The sequence below is a fragment of the Pterocles gutturalis genome, unplaced genomic scaffold (genome assembly GCF_000699245.1).
Source record: "Pterocles gutturalis isolate BGI_N339 unplaced genomic scaffold, ASM69924v1 scaffold41261, whole genome shotgun sequence".
Taxonomy (NCBI): domain Eukaryota; kingdom Metazoa; phylum Chordata; class Aves; order Pterocliformes; family Pteroclidae; genus Pterocles; species Pterocles gutturalis.
In genome coordinates this window covers 1-21,419 of record NW_010101879.1, presented here as the reverse complement: position 1 = coordinate 21,419, position 21,419 = coordinate 1, and the positions used below count along the sequence as shown (strand labels likewise).

The window sequence follows — 21,419 nt, the reverse complement described above, 5'->3', positions numbered from 1 at the left end:
GGAATAAAACACCCATCTCTCCGTTTTCCTCTCCTCCTCTAAACACTGCACACTGGAGTCTCAGCGCTGAGTGGGCTCCGAGTCCCATATATTGCTCTGCTCAGAACATATGGTGCTATGCTTAATAGCCCAGCTCTGCCAATTGGGGACTATTAGGGTGGGTTCTTTTCCCAGTGTAAATGTTGCAGAATATAAATTGTAATTAACACCGATGCCAAAATAGCACTTAGAGAAAATAAGCACATTATTAACATCTGGTGAATCCTGCCTGGAGTGCAGAAGCAGCGGAAATTCTCACTCACCATAAGAGGATTTGTAGTAGAAATATCAAGCATTGGCCCGGAGTTGGGGAGTCAGGGGTGGAAGGAGGTTTTAGCTCTTTATCACTTTTTGTGGTGCTATCTTTATTACCTGTGGGTGGCCCTTCCTAGCCCCGATTATAATTGGTAGCATTAGCATCAGGACTTCTGACCTGCCTGCATGAATACAGATGTCTAAACATCATACTCCAGGCAATGGAATAATGGTGTTATAAAACATGCCTGATTGCCTGCCCCCATCCAGCGAGACACCAGACAGATGGGCATGGCTTTGCCAAGCGAAAGGTACAGCATGTTTCATCAGGCTACTCTAACCCCCAAGACCAAAGGGTTAACACCACCATTCAGCAGCAGGTGTTTTCTGCATGCCACTGGCCCCCAAGCCTTGTTTTCCAGGGGACAAGAACAGGCAAGCTGGCAGTTCTGCCAAACTCTTGCTGGTGCCACGGTGTGTATGTACAGGGGAAATCCCTGCTGAGGGTGGGGATGGCCTCCCTCCGGCAGGACATACCAAACCTCAGGATTCCTCCACAGGACAAAATGGGTCCCTTTAGGCATCAGAGAGCTGGCTCCATACCCTCAGCCTTCCCTCTACCCTGCCCTGAGGCTAGAGGCACAAGGAGGAGAAAGCAGCATTGCTAATGCTCACTGCCTAACCCTCGCCATTTATTCTAGGAAAGAAACACGGACAAAAACTAGGCAGAGCTGAAGTGGCCTGAACTGGCCAGAGCAAGGGCTGTGTTTCTGCCAAAAAGTACATCTGATTTGCTGAAGTGAGGGAGAAGGAGAGAAGAAAGCTGTTGGAGAGGGAGAGAGGGATTCAAACAGGCAAGCAATATGACAAGAGGTGGAAAGAACGACCTTGTCGGGAGGAAAACAGCAGCAGGATGCCAAGAGCAGGACACCAGCCCCTCGCACTCACCCGCACAGTGTCTAACCTGAGGTAGAGCCTCCAGTACTTCAGGAGCGAGCGGGCTCAGCTGCAGCCGTTCCCAGAGGAGCACAAGCTGGCATCATCTCCTTGTTACTGGCTGCAACCAGAGACCGCTGCTGGGACCCTGTCCTGAGCAGGGCAGGGAGAGAAACTCAGGGCAGACGGCAAACACGTGTAGGGTTAGTTTTAGCAATGCACAGACTTGGGCTAGTAGAAGTTTTAACATTCACCTGCTCATTAACACTGTAACCTATCTGAGCGTAAGGGTTACCATAGCCTGGCTCAAGATTTACACCAGCAAGACAGATTTCCAGACAGTTCACACCTGACCGATGGGAAGATAAGGAGGAAAGGTCCTCCAAAGCTGTGAAGACACATTTTGCTCTCAAATCTACCCCATCAGACAAGGCTTCCTACGATCCACAGATCACAGAACAGCGTTTGGGAGATGGCATCTTGCGTAGAAGATGCTGACAAGGAAACGGGGACATCATCTTTGGACAACACTGGGCCTCCCCAGAAAAGCACTGCTCAGCACATCAGGGAGTGCTCACATGGAGAAGTCAGACAGCTCTGGTTGACGGCTGTTTGGTGGAAGGCAGACCCAGTGTGGCACCACAAAATACTCCAGCAGAAGGGAAAGCCGACTCCCACCCAGAAACGTAGCTCCAGGAATTCGTAACTCGTCTTTTGGTACAGCTGTCTGATGCTTTCAAAAGTGCTCAGTAAATAAGGCAATATGAAAGTGATCCAGACCACTACCGATGCCTGAGGAGGTTCTGTGGAGCAGAGAAGCTGACTGAAATCACACTGTGAAAATACTTCATAACATCTCTAAAATTAGCATGAGCTCAAGGCATGGACAGAACTGGAACACTCCATTCCCATCTACACTGCAAGACAGACTACATTTAAATCAGATCTGAGCCTCAACTTGTTCACTGTAGGCACCATCTACCCCAGGATGAGGATTTCCAAAGAAGCTGAGAATTTCTTCCACCAGACCGATGGAAACATCATCAGCAAGAACATACCATGGTTGAGGCGCTAATGACCTTAATTTATTATTAAAAAATTAAAAAAGAGTCCTTGTGGTACTTCCCAACCAAAAAACAACCCCTTTAAATACCTGTGATTGCGTGTATGTGACTACAAATGCATGTTTGTAACATAGAAAAGGTGTGATACACTTCAACTGAGCAACACATTTCTGTGCCTCTTAGCTGGCTTAGGCTTTCTACTTTGCCAAAAATAGACCGAAGCAAAGAATGATTTCCACCAATATCACAAAGCACACTGCCAAAGTACACAGGGGCCCTTAGGAAATACACCAGGTGACACAGGGAAAAGAGCATCGTTAAGTCAGTTTCTCTTACCTTTAACTTCAGGAAAATAACAAAGCAATTCCTATTAATTGCAAGGAAATACTCATCAGATTCCAGAGCCTTTGAGACAGGATTTTGAGATGCAAGCAATATCTAACAGATGTTTCCCCACTGCAAAGGGGGGAAACACCTATTTTGCATCTATTTTGCAATTGCACCTATTTAAATAGATTGTACAGCATCCAGTGAGGTGGCCAGGAGCTGAAGATGGGGAATCCAGGCCAACAAGAAGCTATTCCACGTGTTCTCGCTGACTGTCCTTTCCAAGCTGTGACAGTCACCACCACAAGTTGGGAGGTTCCTCAGCCACTCTGCTTTTAAACAAGGTGATTTCATCCAAGTGCCGCATGGGGACATCTCTGATGACCTCTGTCAAGTCCTCATGAAGCAGAGGGAAAATGACGACATTTAATGCAGGGCGGTCCGCCTGGAAACTAAATCAGACACAGGTTATTAGCCGAGGAGAAACATTAATTCTCCAGTGGAAGAGAAGGGGATTGCATAGATATAGATCACGCAGCCGTGGGGGCAATGTTGTTCAGAGGAGGCAGGAGGAGCAGCTGGAAGTCAAGGTCTCCCACTCTGTGTCAGCAGGGAGCACAGGCTGGGCTCGAACCTTTCCAGCGAGTCTGTTGAGCTGACACAAGCCCAAATGGGGCCTAACGTGGGGAGGGAGGAAGAAGTTTTTAAAAATACATAAATAAATCATAACATACAGGTATTCTTAGAGGACCACAGATCCTAAAAGCTTTGCACAAGCTGGGCAAGGTGCTCAGAGATAACAATTTAAACCACCTAGAAAACAGTGGCAAGTTGCAATTAAGAAAACCAGGCCAGAGCAGTGGCAGGCATTCCCTGGGGGCTGAGCCCGGGATTATCACTCCAGGCTGGGTTGTTCTGCATGCAGAGCCTACACTCTGCAATTAGAGCACAAGCAAGTTTAGAAAGCTCAGATCTGCAGATAAGCATTTAAGTGCGTGTGCACGCACACACACACTACAGCCTCCTTTTTAATCCAAATTGCAGAAAACCTGTCTTGACACCACAGGAATTTACAAGTATCCCTCCCTGTTTGCCACTTGAATTTTGGGTTCCAGTTTCTGAATGTACAGCCTCAGTCTTTTGGTTCTCTCTTTGAGAAATCTGCATTTTCCTCCTGCCCTCTCAGCTCTTCTTGCCAACATCACACGACTGGGTCTGCCTTCCTTCCAGCACACATCCCAGACCTTGCAAGCAAGTGATACGATAATGTGAGAGAGGAGCAGCAGGGTTGTAACTACAGAGCAGGGGAAGAGAACAGCCAAAGTTAAAACCATTTATACTATGTAAAAAGAGCCATAAAATGAGTCCAAGTCCCCATGAGCAAGTACTCTACATGATAGCAACCTGGTGAGTAAGAGAAGACGGAGGAAGAGAAATAGTATTACTCAGCGTAGCATAACAAGAGTTCAGTCTTTTAAAGCTGGGGGGTAAAGGGAAGTTATGCTAGAGCTTAAGAGTTACACCCTGAAGATTAAAAGACTTGTGACTATTAGCCCCATGCCACCAAGATGCTTCCTCCAAACTGCGTGACAAGGGCCAGTTCATTATCACTCTAAAGGAGCCAAACTGGCAGCATCAGTCCCTTGAGGCTAAACCAAGTTCTGTTGGTTCAAAAGGAGTTCACTGCTCAACAAACTTCTCTTATACAGATGCGTGTCTGGAAAATTCCCAGCTCATCTCTAGCTCTGAAACAGCCCAGTTTCTGTCAGAGAGGGATGGCTGGAGATTCATCTGCTGGAAACACACATGAAAATCCCAGGTAGCAATACAGCCAGCTGAAGAAATGGCCACGAGAGACTGGCATTTCCCAGGAGACAGAAAAGATATTCCCAGCCACAAACGATTTGGAGAAGAGCTGCCAAAAATGTAGCAGAGAAACTCCCATCCCAAGGCTAGATGCTCACTCCTGGTGGGTTAAATTAATTTGCCTGAACCTAAGTAGCTGCAGGAGTAAGGATTTCCAGCAACAAAACTACCTGGGGCAATTTTCTATCTTTCTGCATCGCAGACCTGCCCTTCATGCCTCATGCCTAAGGGCTGGCAGAAAAGGACACCGCTCCTTGAGAGGATCTGTGGGCTTGAGCAGGAGCTGTGCAGTTTCTTACTTCCACAGCCCTGCCTACAAGAAATCAACCAGCAAATAACCGCTGATCTGGGAGGCAGTTGGTAAAGTCTGCAGTGAAATTACAGAAAATACAGCAAATGTCTCTTTGATAGTCCCTCCTCTGCCTCAGCTCTTCATGTTTCTTATCCAACGCCACAGTCCTGCAGAGAAAATCACGTTAATAGACCAAGTTTACTGAAGTTCAGCTAGAAAGAAACAGCCATCTCCCCAAGGCAAAGAAACCTTTGCTTCTTTCTTTGTATATAGACTCTCCCAAATTAGATCTGCATGCTGCCTTCTCACCATATACAAAATTGTAGTTTATAAGCAGCCTTTACATGCAGCTATAAAAATGAGAACCTAGACAAGCTTACATGACAATCTGCCACCAAGACAACTGGAAAACTCCAACACAGTAAGTGCACCTTCCAAAGAGGTTGGATTTATAGGAGAGGTTTGAACTTGATCTTAAAAAAAAAAAAAAAAAAAAAAAGAGAGAGAGAAGAAAAAAGAAAGCTTTGTAATTTTCTCCCCCCCTCAACAGGAAACTGTATGTTACTGCAAACCTTGTAAATTCCATACCCCAGCAAGTTGACGCCGGAGAATTCTTTCCATGTACAATTTGCGTGATTTAAGAAAAAAAAAAGAATCAAATGCACATGGCTCACTATTATTCTCAGCTAAATGTGCGTGCAAAGCCTCTCCTTTAACTGCCTGTTAAAAAACACCCTGATTTTAACGAGCAGCTGTCATAATGTTAAACCGGGATTAGCAGTTCCCAAAAGCAGACTCCCTCTGCAATCTATGCTCCTTTAGTCCTTCCCCGGAAGGCAATTCCTTTCTTCATACACCTGTCCAGGTGGGCTAGATTAAGCGAGAAGCACTTAGAGCACTAGTTCGAAAGGCCCCAGGCATGGGGAGGAGATAACAAGAAGGGGAAGAGATTGAGTTAATGAGTTGCAGAATAGCTCCTGTAATCTTCTTTCCTCATTCCACACCTGGACGGACTTCAAACTGGATCTACCTCTGCAAGCACATGGCTTGTAAAATTAAAACCCGAAGGACAGAGAAGGATGTCGACCTGGGGAGACAAAAGAGCTGCAGTTCCAGACATGAAACCCTGCTTTTTTTCCAGGGGAAAGAAGCCAAGGATATGCTTGCTTGCTCTCTCCTACAAAACCTCCAGACTAAACTCATCATGATTAATTAAATGAAAGCAAGTTTTGTAGGCAACTGACTAGCAGCCCCTTCAAAACAGATCCTTTAATCAGAAACAACCACTGGGATAACAAATACCCCCTCCCACATACATATTTTCCAGCATAGCCTCTGGTCCAGCAGACTCAACACCAAACCAACAACCACCCAGCGGGAACTTTTACAAGGAGGTCTCTGCAGTGTCCGCTATTTGGATGTGGACACACAGTGGGCCTGGCTACAGCAGCTGGCTGGAATCATCCATGGAGCTGGGAAACGGATGGCGATGCGCTCCCTGCGTCACAAATTCCTCCTGGCAGCAGCGGAGGTTTAACCTCGCCCTACAGTTACATCTTGAATGGGTTGCACGTGGCTGAAAGGGTTAATGGTGCTTTGTTATCTGCCTCCAAAATTACGCCAGAACAGGTGTGGGCTGGACGCAGTAAGGTTGTTTTCAAGCGAACAGCTTGGTAAATAGCCTAACACTATGGTCTCAATTACTTCCAACCAGCGTGGCAGGATCCAATATGTAGGTCAGGGACAAAGTCAAAAAGAAAAAGTCTAAAGCAAAGCTGCACTTTGATCAGATTTCCTCAATTTTAACAAGACAAAAGAGTCACTCCGTGGAATGCAGTTATCTCCTGGCAAACACTCTCAGTGTGTGTTTTCAGACATACCTCTAGAGAGGCCAGTGAGTCCCCAGGACTCCACCTGCAGACAGAGCTGAAGGGCAGCCCAAAGCCACAGGAAGAATCATAGAAACACAGCATGGTTTGGGTTGGAAGTGTCCTTAGAGATCATCCAGTTCCACCCCCTGCCCTGGGCAGGGACACCTCCCACCAGCCCAGGTTGCTCCAAGCCTCATCCAGCCTGGCCTTGAACCCCTCCAGGGATGGGGCATCCACAGCTTCTCTGGGCAACCTGGGCCACTGCCTCACCCCCCGCACAGGAAAACATTTCTTCCCGATATCTCATCTCAATCTCCCCTCTTTCAGCTTAAAACTGAATCTCACCAGCCAGCCTGTGACATGGATTCTGCCACCCTACACCTCTCTGCACCACAGACCCCAGAAGGTGACAGCTCCACTGCACTAGGTGCTGCTCAAACTTACCTTCTCTTACTTGTACAGAAAGGATAGAGCAGTATTTGGGACTAAAGAATGTATTTCTCCTTGAGATTTCCAGAGAAAGCTAAGCAAAGCCCTATGTCACGTTCAGACTGCTCAGCACATCCCACTTCCCAAAAGCTGGCAAGCAGGCATAAGGGCACACAGGGTGGTATAATTAAGCGCTGGCAACAAAAGCAGCACACGCCAGATAAAACTATGAAATACGGTGTACCGGGAATGGCTCGAGGCCAGATTTTTGACCTCCACAAATTGAGATGAGCTTATTGGAAAGGAGGCTCCAGAGAAGGAAAGTAAGGAAGGAAACCAGGAGAAGGTTGATTTGGGGCAACAAAGCACAGCAGGGACAGAGCAGAAGTGGACTCTGGTTTGCACGACTCTCACAAACACAAACCAACTCCCGCTGCAGCCACACACCTTCTCTCTCCATTTAAACTTCCCCCACAGGCTGGTGAGCTGCTTCTGAAGAGGCATAAGTTTCCCAAGAGAAGAGAATTCACAGCCCAACTCACTTTTTGCCCTGTACACAGCTCTTTCATCCACACGCACAAAAACCCTGTTAATCCTCCGCCAGGCACAGCATAAGTTTGTTTTCGCTGGAAGACTTGCTCACCTCTGAAAGTTCAAATGTGGCATCTGTCTTGAAAGCTTCAGCCAGCGTACCTGAGCCAGGCTGGAAACTCCCACCCCTGACGCATGGCACGGTGGAACCGAGGAAGTGCCAGGACAAGCTGGAGCAGCCGACAAGTGGCATGACCCAGCGTACATGCTCACACTTTTCTCATCTGTTCAGGGAAAGCCAGACATACACAAAATTTGTTCCACTGGCCGTGCCCTGAACTCGGTACCAGGGAACTGCAAAAGCTTCCCTTGCTTACAGTGACTGCCAACAGCGTGCAATGAAGCTTCTCCACAGCATCTTCCAGCCACACCAAAAAAAAGTTGGGTAGGATTCCCCGGGGCCCCGTTCTCTGTGAGCAGGGAGGACCTTTGGCCCCCCAGTCACCCCCCAGAAGCTTCTCAAAGAGGGGTCCAAAGCCTCCCCACACAGACTCTAAAGCAGACCCATTCCCTAGTGCTGTTCTCACTTCCAACCCTGTCAGAGTACCAGCACTGAGCAGACTTCATCTTCTAATCTCAGAAACAGACGTCAAAAGTGTCCGAGGAAAGCTGTTGTGATTCCTCAGGTTGCTCGTAACTCCACACAATGAGATATTTCCTCTGTAAAGTGTTTTCCTTTAAGGGTGTCTGCCATTCCCCCATGTCTCCATGGACAAATTTGCATTCTCCCAAGGCCTGCGATTTCCCCTCACCCTACATCCCACCATTACAGCCTCCAACCTGAGACAAAGGGGCACAGATGGGACTCAAAGTCATTTGCACACAACACTGCCAACTCTCCTGTTACCTTCAATGCAGCATCCTCCACCACTGCACGGTGTCATGGGGAAGGAGCAACTCACATCAGACTCATCCCGAGTAGAGGCAAATTACAGCTCTGTGCTGTGGTTTCTCTCTGTAAGGCATGAGCGACACTCCACTGCTTCTCCTGTGAGCTGAGGTTTCTATCAAACACGCTCACAGATGGAGGTTCTCACATTATTTTGCCAGCTGAACTCTGCATCAGTCAAATGTGACTGGACAATTAGAGGGGGAGGGATGAGAACCCAAAGAGCGATGCCAGAGCGCCCAGGACATGTCCTAGGGGAGTGCTCTGCCAGAGCAAGCTGAAAGTTATTTCCTAATCTCTTCCACAAATTAAAAAGCTACTGCAATAACTGCTCAATTAGATTTATTTTACTATGGAAATGCTTTAGAGCTGCAGTTAATGCTTCCGTTCAGCCTTTTACACTCTCATGAAGAGAAAGCATGACAGTACTATTCCAATATTATTTCTCAGCCAAGAGAGAGAGCAGGACGCTCCTTGAAAGCTATTTCATGCACAAACCAATCTACCCTCTAAGGAAGGTTTCAGGACTGAATTCCCTTCAAAACACATGAGCTAGCAGTTAGAACAAGCCATTTGGGTAAACCACAGGAATGCATTTAAGAAGGGGGTATGTTAGTACCCCTGAAAGAAAATACATTAATATGCCAAACTGGGGATGGTCCCGCAAGCCGTGCTGGCTTGTAAAATATTTGAACCCACCCATAAACAACACCCCTGGTAGAAGCTAAGGTGTCCAGGCCACACCCCAAGCACTGTCAGCCTTCGCCAAGCCCGCCAACGAATTCTTGGGTAACGCAAGCTGACAAGGATGCAGTTTGTTATTCAGTCTGTGACAGAATGATTCAGGGGTTTCTAAGAGCAGGAAATGAAACAGACAATGAAAGCTGGAACAGGATGCTAATGATTCACTACACCAGCCTAGCGATACATTAAGTCTTCTGCAATCAGACGCAGGGCCTGAGCCCACAACATGCTTAGGCTAGCGGAGTGGGATTGGCAGGTATCGTGCTGGCTCTGGCATCCAGGAAAGCCAGCACTGCACTGAGAGGGACTTTTTCAAGGTCAGAAAGAAGAGAAAGTGGTGAAGGGATGCAAAAACAGCTTGAAAATCTCAAATAAGCCCTAGGTGGTAATACCAGCTTTTTGCAGTGTCAATACAATTGCAGCAGTCAGGTGGGCAGTGCAGGAGGACTCTGCTGAATTCAAAGACGATCTTGCACTCACTGCCCTAACAGCCCCCTCCCACCCAATCTAACAGCAAAAAGGATTACCCAAAAAGGCTTTTCTGAGGCCAAGCCCACAAAAAGAATCCAGGCAAGAGGAATACTGCAGGGATATCCAGGGGAATAGCAAAAAGGGAGCAGGGAATGCTTAGCTCTGAGGTGAACAAAAATTCCTTTGTGATAGTTCAGTCCTGTGCTAAATGCCAGGAGAGGGACTGGCTCACTCAGCACTTTCTAAATTCTCAGTTTCACCCCCATGCTCCCACCTGGAAGCCCTGTTTCTGCAGCTGAATCCCAGGAGGGTGCTTCATCGCTTCAGTGAGCTTCATGGCTCTCACAACTACACAGGGCCACTGGAATCAGTGGTTTAAGAAAAGGTAAGAGCCTGCCAAGAGTTTCATGTTAAAAAATGACAGTAAGAAGCAGGGGAAAATTTAGATAACGCTACAGAAGCTGGAATAGTTACATCTAATTCTGACTGAAATAGCTATTCCTGGAAAGTTGCAGGAGTCCTGTTGTGAAAGTCACTTCAAACTAAACGGTGCTCATACCTGACACAGACAGAAGGAGGAAGGTTAAGTTAGTGTTTCTCTTTCTCTGGGTTTTGGATCCCCAGAACAGGCAGATTGTCCTAAAGCAGTAAAATTTTCTGCACTTTCCAGCACTGGTTAACCCTCAGAGTCACCTGAGTCGCACACTCACTTTGCAAAGCCATTTGCTGGAGAGAGGTAGCCAGGGTGGCTAGGGGAACAGGGGCAGAAAGCCTGAGCTAGGGCTGGCAGCCCCCCACTCCCCACCCCACCACTCTTGGGGGATGCTGCAGCAGGACCCCAGCCAGCCCCAGCCCTCTGCGCTTTCCCCCCACAGCTATCAGACCCCAGGAGAAGACAACAGCAGTTTTGGGAGATGTGAGCAGCTGAGCCCAGCTACTCACCCAGCTCCCTGAAACACACTTTAGCTACACCACAACCTTTTGCTTCCTGACCACGCTCTCTACCGTGGCTTAACATGGATTGCATTTCTATAAATCACAACTCACCTCTACGCCTTGACATTTTCTCGTTATGTATGAAGAATCCCTAATGACACCACACTCTCAGAGATTTTTTTGTTTTGCTTTGAGGTTTTGGTTTGGTTTTTTTTTACTGTTACTTTCTTGATCTTTTCCAAGGTGTTTTTTCAAGGACTCTCCACAGGCTTGTATTGTCTGGTGTTGTAGAGTCCTGGAAACCATTACAATGATAGGAGCTATCTAAACACTTAAGCTAAAACGGACAAAATTCTAAAGGAACACACTGGAAAATAAAATCTGTCACTGAGGCCAAGGGAATATTTGCCAAAGCATTCCTCATCCCCTCTTCCAGCCTGTTTTCTCCTGGTAAGCTTCACCAGGAAAGCAACTTCTTCTGCACATTTGTGAAGTGCCCACTAACCACACCATGTAGCTGTGCAATCCTGAAGTCATCCAAATTCCCTGCCCGCAAGATTTCTGGGGCAGAGAAATACAGGCGTTTAAATACGATTATTTAGCATGCAACACAACAGTAAGCGGTGGGACACCTTCCATAGGTCACAGCTCCATCTACTGACTATATCACAAAATAACAGCGTGGAAACTCGGGGAAAGCTGTTCGAAGCAAGCCCCGTCCCTCCAGACCAGGCTTTGGAAACACAAGCTCTTTGCAAGCATTTAGAAGAATCCCAGCACTGCAATTCAGCCCAAACGGGAGAAGCAAATCTCCCTTTTCTGCAAAGAAGCTTCTTTTCACAGCAACAGGTCTGGGGTCACACTTGAACCTGCAAGCATGAGTCCCCAACTTGTGATATTTCAGTGTTTCTGGAATTAGTGCTGCAGTGGTTTTAAGAGAAGAGTTATTTAAGCAAAGACAACACGCGCTGGGAGCTAAGCACTTTGGCAAAGTTAGGGTGCAAGCAAAAAAGGGAAAACATTGTGTTCATTAGATCCACTACCAGCTGAAGTGCAGCAGCAGCTGAGCACCATGTGATAGGAACAAAAATGTCATTTTACAGAGAAACTGAAGAGTAGACCACTGTGACGTGCAATCTGAGGAAGATCAGGGAAGTGGATATGGATCACTCGAGACACATCTCCCCCTCTAACCACTAGGCCCTTCCTAGGTGCACAGAGTTATCTCCCTGAAGCATAAAGGAGATTACCCCTCCCCTTCGTGGAGAAGAAAAAAGAATAAAGAAAAACACCGCAATGATTTATCTGCCCAGGGGGAAACAGTCTTCTCTACAGCTCAGAGGAGACCTTGCCCTTGCAAGCCTCTTGTTTGCTGATGAGGGCTCCAGAGGAGTGCTGTTCTGCTTACTGGTTTACTGGTTTAGAGCTGTCACAAGACTAACAGACATGAGAACAACTCTTTTTTCGGGCCAGCCGAACAGAAATACATAATACTGTCCTTATGTTGCAGTTGAGGGGAAGAGTTTGAGAATCAGTTCAGGCTTTAAGCCATTGGTGTGATGCAGGAGATTCAACACCCAAGCTCCCAACACCACGCCGTGGATACGCACCATCTTCCAGCACATCTCCACAGCCCAAACCAGTCTGTTCTCTCCGGATCGGTGCCAGCCTCTTCTGTGCTCCAAACCCTCCCATGCAGCCACCTCTGAAGAAGGACTGTGCTGCACTAGATGGCATTTGCAAGCCCTCCCAGCTCCACCACCTGCAGCAAATGACTGGTGCATGCCCAGCCCTAGGCCTTTCCAGCTCCCACTCAGGTTTCCTTTTTTGGAGGCACTGGGAGAATGGGCGTCACTTGGGCCCCATCTTCCTGTTCAAACCCAGCCATCGCTTGGCTGCTCTCAGAGCCCATCTCCATAGCCCTAAACCAGGAACTCTAACCCTTAATGGGATCGGAGGAATATGGATCGATTCCCCCAGCTCAAGAAAGGGAATGAACAAAGAAAGGCTCACAGCCTTGCCTTCCCTGTTCTCGCTTCCTCCTTCACAACCACTCTTTATGTTTTCCCCGCACACGCAGCATCTGCACACATTCCAAACTGAAAAAAAAAAAAAAAAAACAAAAAGGGATAAATCACCTTCTTTCATTCTGGCACAGGATAACTTGCTGCCCAGTGGGCTCTTCCAATGTAAAGCTTGGATTAAAGAGACGCTAACAGCACATTTTGAGAGGAGGCCATACTGCGTGAGCTAGAGCCTTATCCACAGGTTTAAGCAATGAACGGGCTCACACAGGGATTTTACTGCAACATCTCTTTGCCCTTGGAGTAGCAGACAAAACGCAGCCAAGAGGAAGTCAATTCCTGACCCCATCTGAAGGCACATTTGTGCAAGGATGAGAATGGGATCACTGGAAAAGTCACGTGGTTAAAGATGCTGATGGCTTGTAGAAGACTCCAGGCTTTGCTTACACATCATTTTCTGTATTTTGTTCCTTCCATTTTATTACTGCAGACAGTTGCATGAGAACGGGATCTTTGTTGCTTAGGAAAGCATCTGCTCCCACTGCTTATCCTCCTCCTGAAGTCATAATCTTAGGTGACATCAAAATTGCTTCCAGAGCCACCAATTACAGTGTCATAGAGGATTATGACTTCAGGTGTAGAATCTGCAGTGGGAGCAGATGCTCTCTTCAGAAAAAAAACCCCAAACACTTCAAAAATCCTGGTTTCATACAAACGTCTCTATTAATAAAATACAAAAGAAGAAAAATAGTATGACAGCCAGAACCATTGCTAAATATAAAAATAGTTTTTAACATTTCCACAAGGCATCAACTGCTCTTTGGAAAGTTCCCAGGGTTTAAATCATTAAGAGGTACAGAATGTAGCCAGAACCCATTCACGACAGAGAAAAACATGGAGAAAAGACTGCAGAACAGCGTATTTCTGCTCAGTAAGTGGACATAAAAATTTTGGCCAGTGCTGCAACGGCACCTCAGAAGGGAGGGCAAAATCAAAAAACAGGAACTGCAGATCTTTGGTTCTTTCTAAGGATCCCCAAAGCAATACTCAAATCAACCAAGAAATGTTTTTACCGATATGAAGCCTTGTAAAAAACAAACTCAAAGAATCCTTGTCACATCACAAAGAATTTACTTTGATGTTTCCAACAATCCCTATCCCAGAAGGACACAGAGCCTTTTAGAGGCAGTAACAATCTCGTGTGCAGTTGGTAGGTAGCTAATATAGTCATAGGCTCTTCTGGATTTGATCCACGGAAACACGCCAAGTGTAATAAGTCAGTTTGAAGCTGGAGAAAGGCTGGGGGGAGGAGCACCCTTTAGGATGCAGTAATAATGCTGTGTGATTTGAAATTTTTATTAGAGCTTAACAGGGCAAAGCAACAGTAGGTGACAAAGAAAACAGACTGAAGGCGGAGAAAAAGCCTTAGAGAAAAAAAAAATATAATGGAAAGTCTGTTGCATGGGAAATATTTTGTAAAATGACTGCCACTATGAGAAGATTTCAAAATGACAAGCGTAATTAAAAGCTCTCTTTTCAAATGCAGTTCACGGCTCACACACAAACGTTTCCCACCACGTGAGCCTCAGAACACTGCAAGGGGCCAAGCAAAATGCATTTAAGAACTGCCAAACGTGCAAAGGCAGTTTGTACCAATTCTCCCCCCTCTCACACTCCCCGAAGAAAAACCCTTCACAACAACCCTTTAAAGGCTTTGAATTGCGCTGCCAGGGGATTATCAGTAAGTGACATTTACAAGTGATTAGAGGACTGAGAATTATCTTAGTCACTTGTGGGAAAGGAGGAAAGCTTCAAGGTCAAATCTCTCAGTACTTAAAATGTCGGCAGATGTTTTGTTTACACAAAAAGTGTCATTTGATTTATGATGGAGCTTTACATCCAGAACTTCAACCCAGCCAACAGAACTGCAGAGAACATGGGTGGGAATGGAATCTAAAATTCATATAATATCTTCAAATATTTCACTGATTCAGTCTTATTAAAATAAGAGGCTAGTTCACGTGCCAAGCGGTTACACAGTACCTATTAGCTTCTTGGAACAAGTGCTCCAAGCCATATAAACCTTGGCACGCAAGGAAATGGGAGATAAATCTTCAACAGCTCCAGAAATCCCACATCAACCCCTTTCCGCACTCACCTCCGGACAATAGATTGCTGGAGATTTTTGCAAACGGTAAGAGATTCTCCCATAAACATGTGGCACATGATGACCTCAAGGCAGTTGGCCATGAATGACATCACTGCGTCAGACTGCAGAGTCCCACTCCGGGAGACGATGCAAAGCCGCTGGAGAGAGGAGCAATTACTCAGTGCCTGGAAGAACTGGGCGCCTGCACAGAAGTACGGCTGTTCCAGCCTGCAAGAATAAACAAAAACAAGTCAATGGGCGATTCATGCCTGGGCAGCTTTCAGACAAGAGGGAAGACTGTACATTCATGGGGGGCTGGCAAATTGGGCAACCAGTGTCCCCCACCCCCTGTTTCACTGTCACACACAATAACATTCTACCTGCTTGTGCCAGCGGTACAGCACAACAAACCCAACGCTGCAAGCTCAGAACTCTTGCTTGCTACTTAGTCTTGAATAGTATCTGCTAAAGGACAAGGACGCAAATAGGCAGAGAGGCCCGAAACTGCAGAATTCCAGTGCCCACAGGGAGTAACTCTGGTTTTGCAAGTTTTCCACAAAGCATGTCAGGTAAGATGGGCTTGAGATCTGACCAGCAGATCTGTTCTGGTCTTATGGCAAGCACAGCTCAGCTTCTGCTACCTGACAGCAGCTGAGGTGGATTTAGGGACTTACTGTTCCACTGCACCAAACACTGACCACACTGGGCATCTTCAGTTTACTGTCTAGAGAGAAGCTGGCATGAAAAATTCACAACACACACAGGGTGATACAGAACTTGAGCCTCTGAGCCAACAGAGTGACCACAACCAGCCATCCCCAGTCAGAAAATGGCAAAGGATCAAAGCTACTGCTCTCCCACAGGAAGAAAAACCATCATCAATCCAACCTTTATCTTAAACACTTGTCCCAGAGCGGACAGACGGGATTTTCTATCATGGCTATCCACAATCTTATGTCACAGCCCAGAGCAGGACAACAAAATGACACGGTGAAGCTGTACCTGACCAACAGGGGGTCTGTATTTTAACCAGCAGCATAACTGGATGACTCCCTCCCAGAAACCAGTCTGCGGGAAGCAGAACCTGCTCGGGGCCGGCATCAGCAGCAGAGTACATCTGCTTAGTGCAGATTTATTGCCTGGCCTCGGAGCAGCCGGGAATCCCAGTCATTGGGTCAGCAAGGCCAAGAGCTCCAAGAAGGTTAATCCATGAGGTGATAACAAGTTGTCAGTCCCAACCTGATCTGGATAATCTCTGCATAGGCTTTTGTAGTAGCCGGGAGTATCTCGGCAACTTAATCCAGTTAATTGATAAATTCTGTTTTAGAGTCTCAGCCTGTGCCTGCTGGTGAGACAGCGTTGCCTGAAGAGATCCTAACAACCTGTAAGCACTTTGGGTAATAGCTTAAAGTTAATGTTAAGGAAATGGGAAGCCTATTCAATTTTTCAACAACATTATCAGTCCATCGTAAGTTTAGGACAAAAAGCCCAGAATCTCCTGCAACCTCACAGCAGGTTTCTAGGTTCATCTCTGTGACGTGACAGCCATACTTGTAATACTGCCTTTCACTCGCTAGGTGACAATGTTGCTTTGGAATATCCGCTTAAACTAGTTTCTCAGCCTGAAAAATGGGAGGGGAAAAAAGGGTAGAAGCAGCAGAGAATTAGTCAAATGAAAAGGAAACTACATTATCAGGAGGAAATGCTAAACATTAAAATCTTCTTAAACCTATATAAAACCTTAGACTTTACTCCAGAAAGAACGATGACAGCTTATTTTGTAACGCTGTAATTGTAATGCCTGGCTGTTACAAGGAGACACCCTTGTTCGTCCTTTCTTCAAGGCTCTACGCTGCCTCCCATCTTTATCGCTCTTGGCCTCCATTTCAAAGTCTCTGGAAACTACAGAGCTGAGACTGAGTGAAGCAACACTGCACACCCAAACCTCCTAGCCCAGATCTTAGCTCTTCCATGGCTATTTAGTCTCCTGAAGGTTAAAGATACATTTACATGACCCAGGCCATTAAGCAACTGAATTTCCAACAGCTGCCATCCCTCGGCTGAGAGACCAGCACGCTCCTTGCCTGTTATAAACGGGAAGTGGTGGGAAATGGAAAGCCCTTGAGATGTTTTAGCCACCCTGGCTCCCTTCACTATTGCAATGGATGAGGAACATGCACATCAACACCAATCTCAGCTGACGAGCAGTAATTTTAGTCACACTGTCTTTGTGACCACAGGAGTGTCCTTGCTGTTACTATTGTCAGGCATTTTAGACCCACTTTGCGAACAGAAGATGACAACAGGAGTGACAGGTCTAGCAGTTTCACCAACAGAAGCTGATTTAGGGAAAAAATAAGAAAAAAAAAATATCTTTCTCAAGTAATAACATTTGTGTTCCTATGGTCTGTTACAAGGAAACAGTCATAGTTTGTGCCCTTTGCTTTCACAAGCGCATTTTGGCTACTGTGAAGCAACTTTATGCACCCTTTAGGATCAGATCCAAGAAAGGAACATCAACAGGACAAACTCTAAGTTTGGAATGCTTTCAATATACTATCAGGAAAAGAAAAAAAAGCAAAGTAAATAAAGAGGCAAGATTTAAATACAAACCAAAGGCAGAAAAATCTCTCATTGAGAAACCTGAGAACTCTACATTATCTAGACACTGTAGGAGTCTCTTCCTTCCTGGCAGCTTAAGAGACGTACGTGTACACAAAGCCAAAAAGTCAGCAAAGGCACGTAGTGTCTAACCTAGCCCTGACAAGCTGCTAGCTCCCAAATATGCAGCATCCACTCTTCCTTATCTAAAAGGAAACCAGTTGCAGCCTAGACAGTTTTTGCTCTTAAAACACTGGTTAAAGGGCATATCCTGAGCCCTCGAGGACAGCATGTGATGCCTTCCCATTCTCCACAAGTCAGGAAGGAAAATACCAGCTTTCAAGCCATTGCAGCTACTTTTGACCAGAACAGGATCGCTAGCAGTTTTAACACCAGCCACAACAAACCACACACTACAGTTCTGGAGATCCACAAACAAAACGGAGATGTTCAACAGCAGCCCCTCACCTGAGATCTCTCAAACACTTGCAATGTTTCAGCATGTCCATGAGAGCAGACATATAGACCACTTTCCCCATCATGCCCAGGTTGGCCAACGAAAGAGTCCGCAAATGCTGGCACTGCAATCCAATGTTAACAAGCCCAGAGCCAGTAAGAATATTTGGCAGCTGTGCTAAGGTGAGGCTCTGCAAGTAAGTCAATTGGCTAATGGCAGCCACCTCTGAATCCCCCACGCTTTGTGCCCGCACACAAGGAGGCAATGAGTTCCGAATTGCTGGCTCATTACGGGGCATGGCAGAGGAAAAACTGGACCCAATTATTTCCAAGGTTTCCAAAAATCGGAGGCTTCCCATCAGAGCCCAGAATACTGAAGACTCTATCTTCTGATTTGCCTGGTCTGCCAAGTTCCTCGGATATGTCTGTACCCCAATCCGAACTTTCCTTCCAAATGTTTGGGGCACCAAATTAGATGCTGTGGGAGGCTTTTCCACATTTGCAGCAACATCTGTGATGGAGCAAACTGGTAGCGCTAACGAGAGCAGGTGCTTTAGCCTGGACAGAAGCTGGCACAAGTGATTCCCTATGCTTTCTGAGCTGTGATGGTGAGCAGCAGAGAGGTTGAGGTGTCTCAGGTTGCAGCAGGACATTACCAGGCTTTCCAGAATGCTACTGTCGATGTCATCTTCTGCTTTTCGAAACAAGGACTCTGGAGCCAGACAGTGAACACAGCCACTGAGATTCAAACTGGTCAAGCTTTTAAGATCCTTTCCACCATTAATAACCCTCTGGATCAGGTGGCCACCAGATAAGGTGCATCGGCTAAAGCTGAAGTAGAAAGGGTTGTTGAACTTCAAGTGTTGCAGGAGCCCAGAGCCATTAATCCAGGCTTTGGGCAATTGTAAAGCATCTAGACGTACATTTCGAGCCATAGAGTCCAGGAGGTTTTTAGTGGCTCCTGTCTCCGCAAAGCTACCGGGGGCAGAAATAAGGAAGGCGTGAAGGTTCTCAGGTGTCCGATCACTTAGCACCGCCAAGTACAGCCTCACCACCTCCTGATTAACGTAGCCAGGAGCCAGCCTGGCGTAGAAGACGCGGAGGTTCTGGTAATGGGGCACATTGCTCTCACCTACCATTAGCTGCCCAGAGAGCAAAAAACCTTCTCGTGAGCGATCAAGGATCTCAAAATAAAGCAGCAGTTTCTCAAGGCTAGTGCAGCAGGGAACGACACCATATGACGGTGTGTAAAGGGTTTGCTTCAATTCCAAGACACGGCTAAGAGTGGCTTTACACTCACTGCTTAGCTGACTGGCATCGAAACCGGGATTTACATCTATCGCCAGGGAGCGCAGGTGCTGGAGCGTGGACAACATCTTTGAGAGACGGAGAGAGGTGATGTGGCACCCAGACAAGTTCAGTTTTACCAGGTTCTTGCATCGTGTTACATGATCAATAGTGGAGCTGGGCAGCCAATAGCACCCAGCCATGTTCAGCTGGTAAATCTCTTTTCCGATATCCCTCATCAGTTGCTTCACTTTGTCTTTGTTTACCTGTACTCAAACAAAACCAGATTCAATGAGATATATGGCAATGGTGTGTACTGACTCAGTTTCCCATCTGAAGATGGGGATAACAGTGGCTAGCACTTAGATTATGTGGCTCATCCAAAGGTCTTGGGACACTAGCACAGTCTAAGAATTATTATACTGCTGGTAGCTGGCTTAGTCTGCCATGCTTTGGACTCTTCAGATTACACTTCCTTTAGCTTCTTAGTCTGCACAGTTCTGCATTACTGACTGGGAGGCCACATCTGTTCAGTAACTGATAGCGAAATGGAGGACTGTCTCCATTTTCTAACAGTAAAGCTATTTCAGCAGAACTGGCTTCTACGGAAACTCAAATTGAAAGGAGAATGTTGCCATTCTCCTTCATCCAGTTTCCTCTTTTGGAAATTATTAATAGAGGCTTCCCCTTGCCTGCGCTTGGTGATACAGTCCTCACAGAATGTATCACCCTTCATTCCCAAGCTTTATTTTTGTTATAACACATATACAATTTCTGACTTAGCTGGCTGCATGCCTGACAGCAATATGCACAAGATTTTTTTTTTTTTGCACAACACGGAAAATGTATTCTGAGAAAATGGTAACTTTACCCAACCACAGCTGGTTGTCACATTTACTTTCATTTTAGCTTCCAGAAACACAGAAGATAGTTTTCACTGATGGTATTTTATATAACTAAGGGAATATAGAGCTGTTCTAACAAAGCATTCTGGAAAACAAATGCTTTCATAAAACAGTTTATTGATTATTTGATTTCAGAGTTCAAGAGCAGTTCATTTAGGCAGACACACTGGAAAGTTCTACTTCTTGGCATTTTTTCAGAAGTCAGATTTGTCTTCATAGCTAACAGAAGAAGCAAGCTACTCTCCCCACCTTATAGTCTTTCTGAAGTAAAACTGTATGTGTTAGACTCTTGTCAAGGCAAAGCGTCGCGAGTTTCCTGCAGGTTCTCCTGACGTTCAGGACAAGGTCTGTGCAAGGGACGTAGCTGAGGATGTGCAAAAGGATCTCATCTGAGAACTCCATCAAGTTGACACCATTACTTTCCTCCTCACTCTCCCCACTTACGATCTCCTGGGGGGGGGAAAGAAAAAAGGAAAAAAAGAAAAGATACTAGCTCAGAAACTTCAGCAAAGCTTGTGAGAAAACAGATACCCCAAGACTCAAAAGGATTTATGAAGTGAGACAAAACAGAAACACTTGAACATTTGAGTACTTCCATCTGCATGAAGAAACCAAAAGCTTTCCCCTAGAAAACAATACGGAGGTAGTGCAAAACTTAACACAAACGCACAGTACCTTCACTTGCTCTTTCGCTGTTGGCTGCTTTAGCAGGAGAAGAAAAAGCATTTACAGTCATTCTATTTTTGCCACTTACTTTGCAATCAGAAAAGTCACTGTCCCTGATTCTTTTCTAAATATAACGAAGCAGCCTCTTTCTACATCTTTCCTCTAAGTGCCATCCGTTTCAATAACCTTAAGAGTTACATAACCATATATATATATATGTACACACACACAAAACTGCAGCCCAGCACCAGATCACCCACAGCTCTTCTGCAACATCCTCGCACCTCAACCGTATGAAACCACACGGGGACAGCTGGTCTGCAAAAGGGACACAACAGCCCCTTTCCTCCCCACCCCACACTCCCTTCCTTCAGCACTGGGGTGACAAGAGGCACCGCAGCAGCTGCACCCCAAACCCGCCAGGACTGCCTGACAAGAAGGCGACAGGGTGCACGCTGCAAGGCCCAGACACAGCCCCCAGCCCACCCCGCTACCCTGATGGCGATTTTGGGGGCAGCTGGGACTCTTCCCATCTTTAATAAAGCTCAAATTGTCACGAATGCCATGGCATCCCCTCAGGGGAAGGGGAGAGCTGTCCCACACCGCAGCCCCTGTAAATCC

The 21,419-nt window shown here is 46.4% G+C and overlaps 1 protein-coding gene across 1 annotated transcript; it reads right to left on the bottom strand.

The window, feature by feature from the left end:
• Nucleotides 1-2,608: 2,608 nt before the first annotated feature.
• FBXL18 (F-box and leucine-rich repeat protein 18) lies at nt 2,609-20,578 on the bottom strand. The gene is made up of 4 exons (XM_010084808.1): nt 20,382-20,578; nt 17,953-19,493; nt 14,893-15,111; nt 2,609-3,073 (listed from the first exon to the last, which is right to left on the bottom strand). The coding sequence occupies exons 1-4, from the start codon at nt 20,532-20,534 to the stop codon at nt 2,917-2,919; spliced, it is 2,070 nt and encodes a 689-aa protein (XP_010083110.1). The 5' UTR covers nt 20,535-20,578; the 3' UTR covers nt 2,609-2,916.
• Between the last annotated feature and the right edge of the window lie 841 nt (nt 20,579-21,419).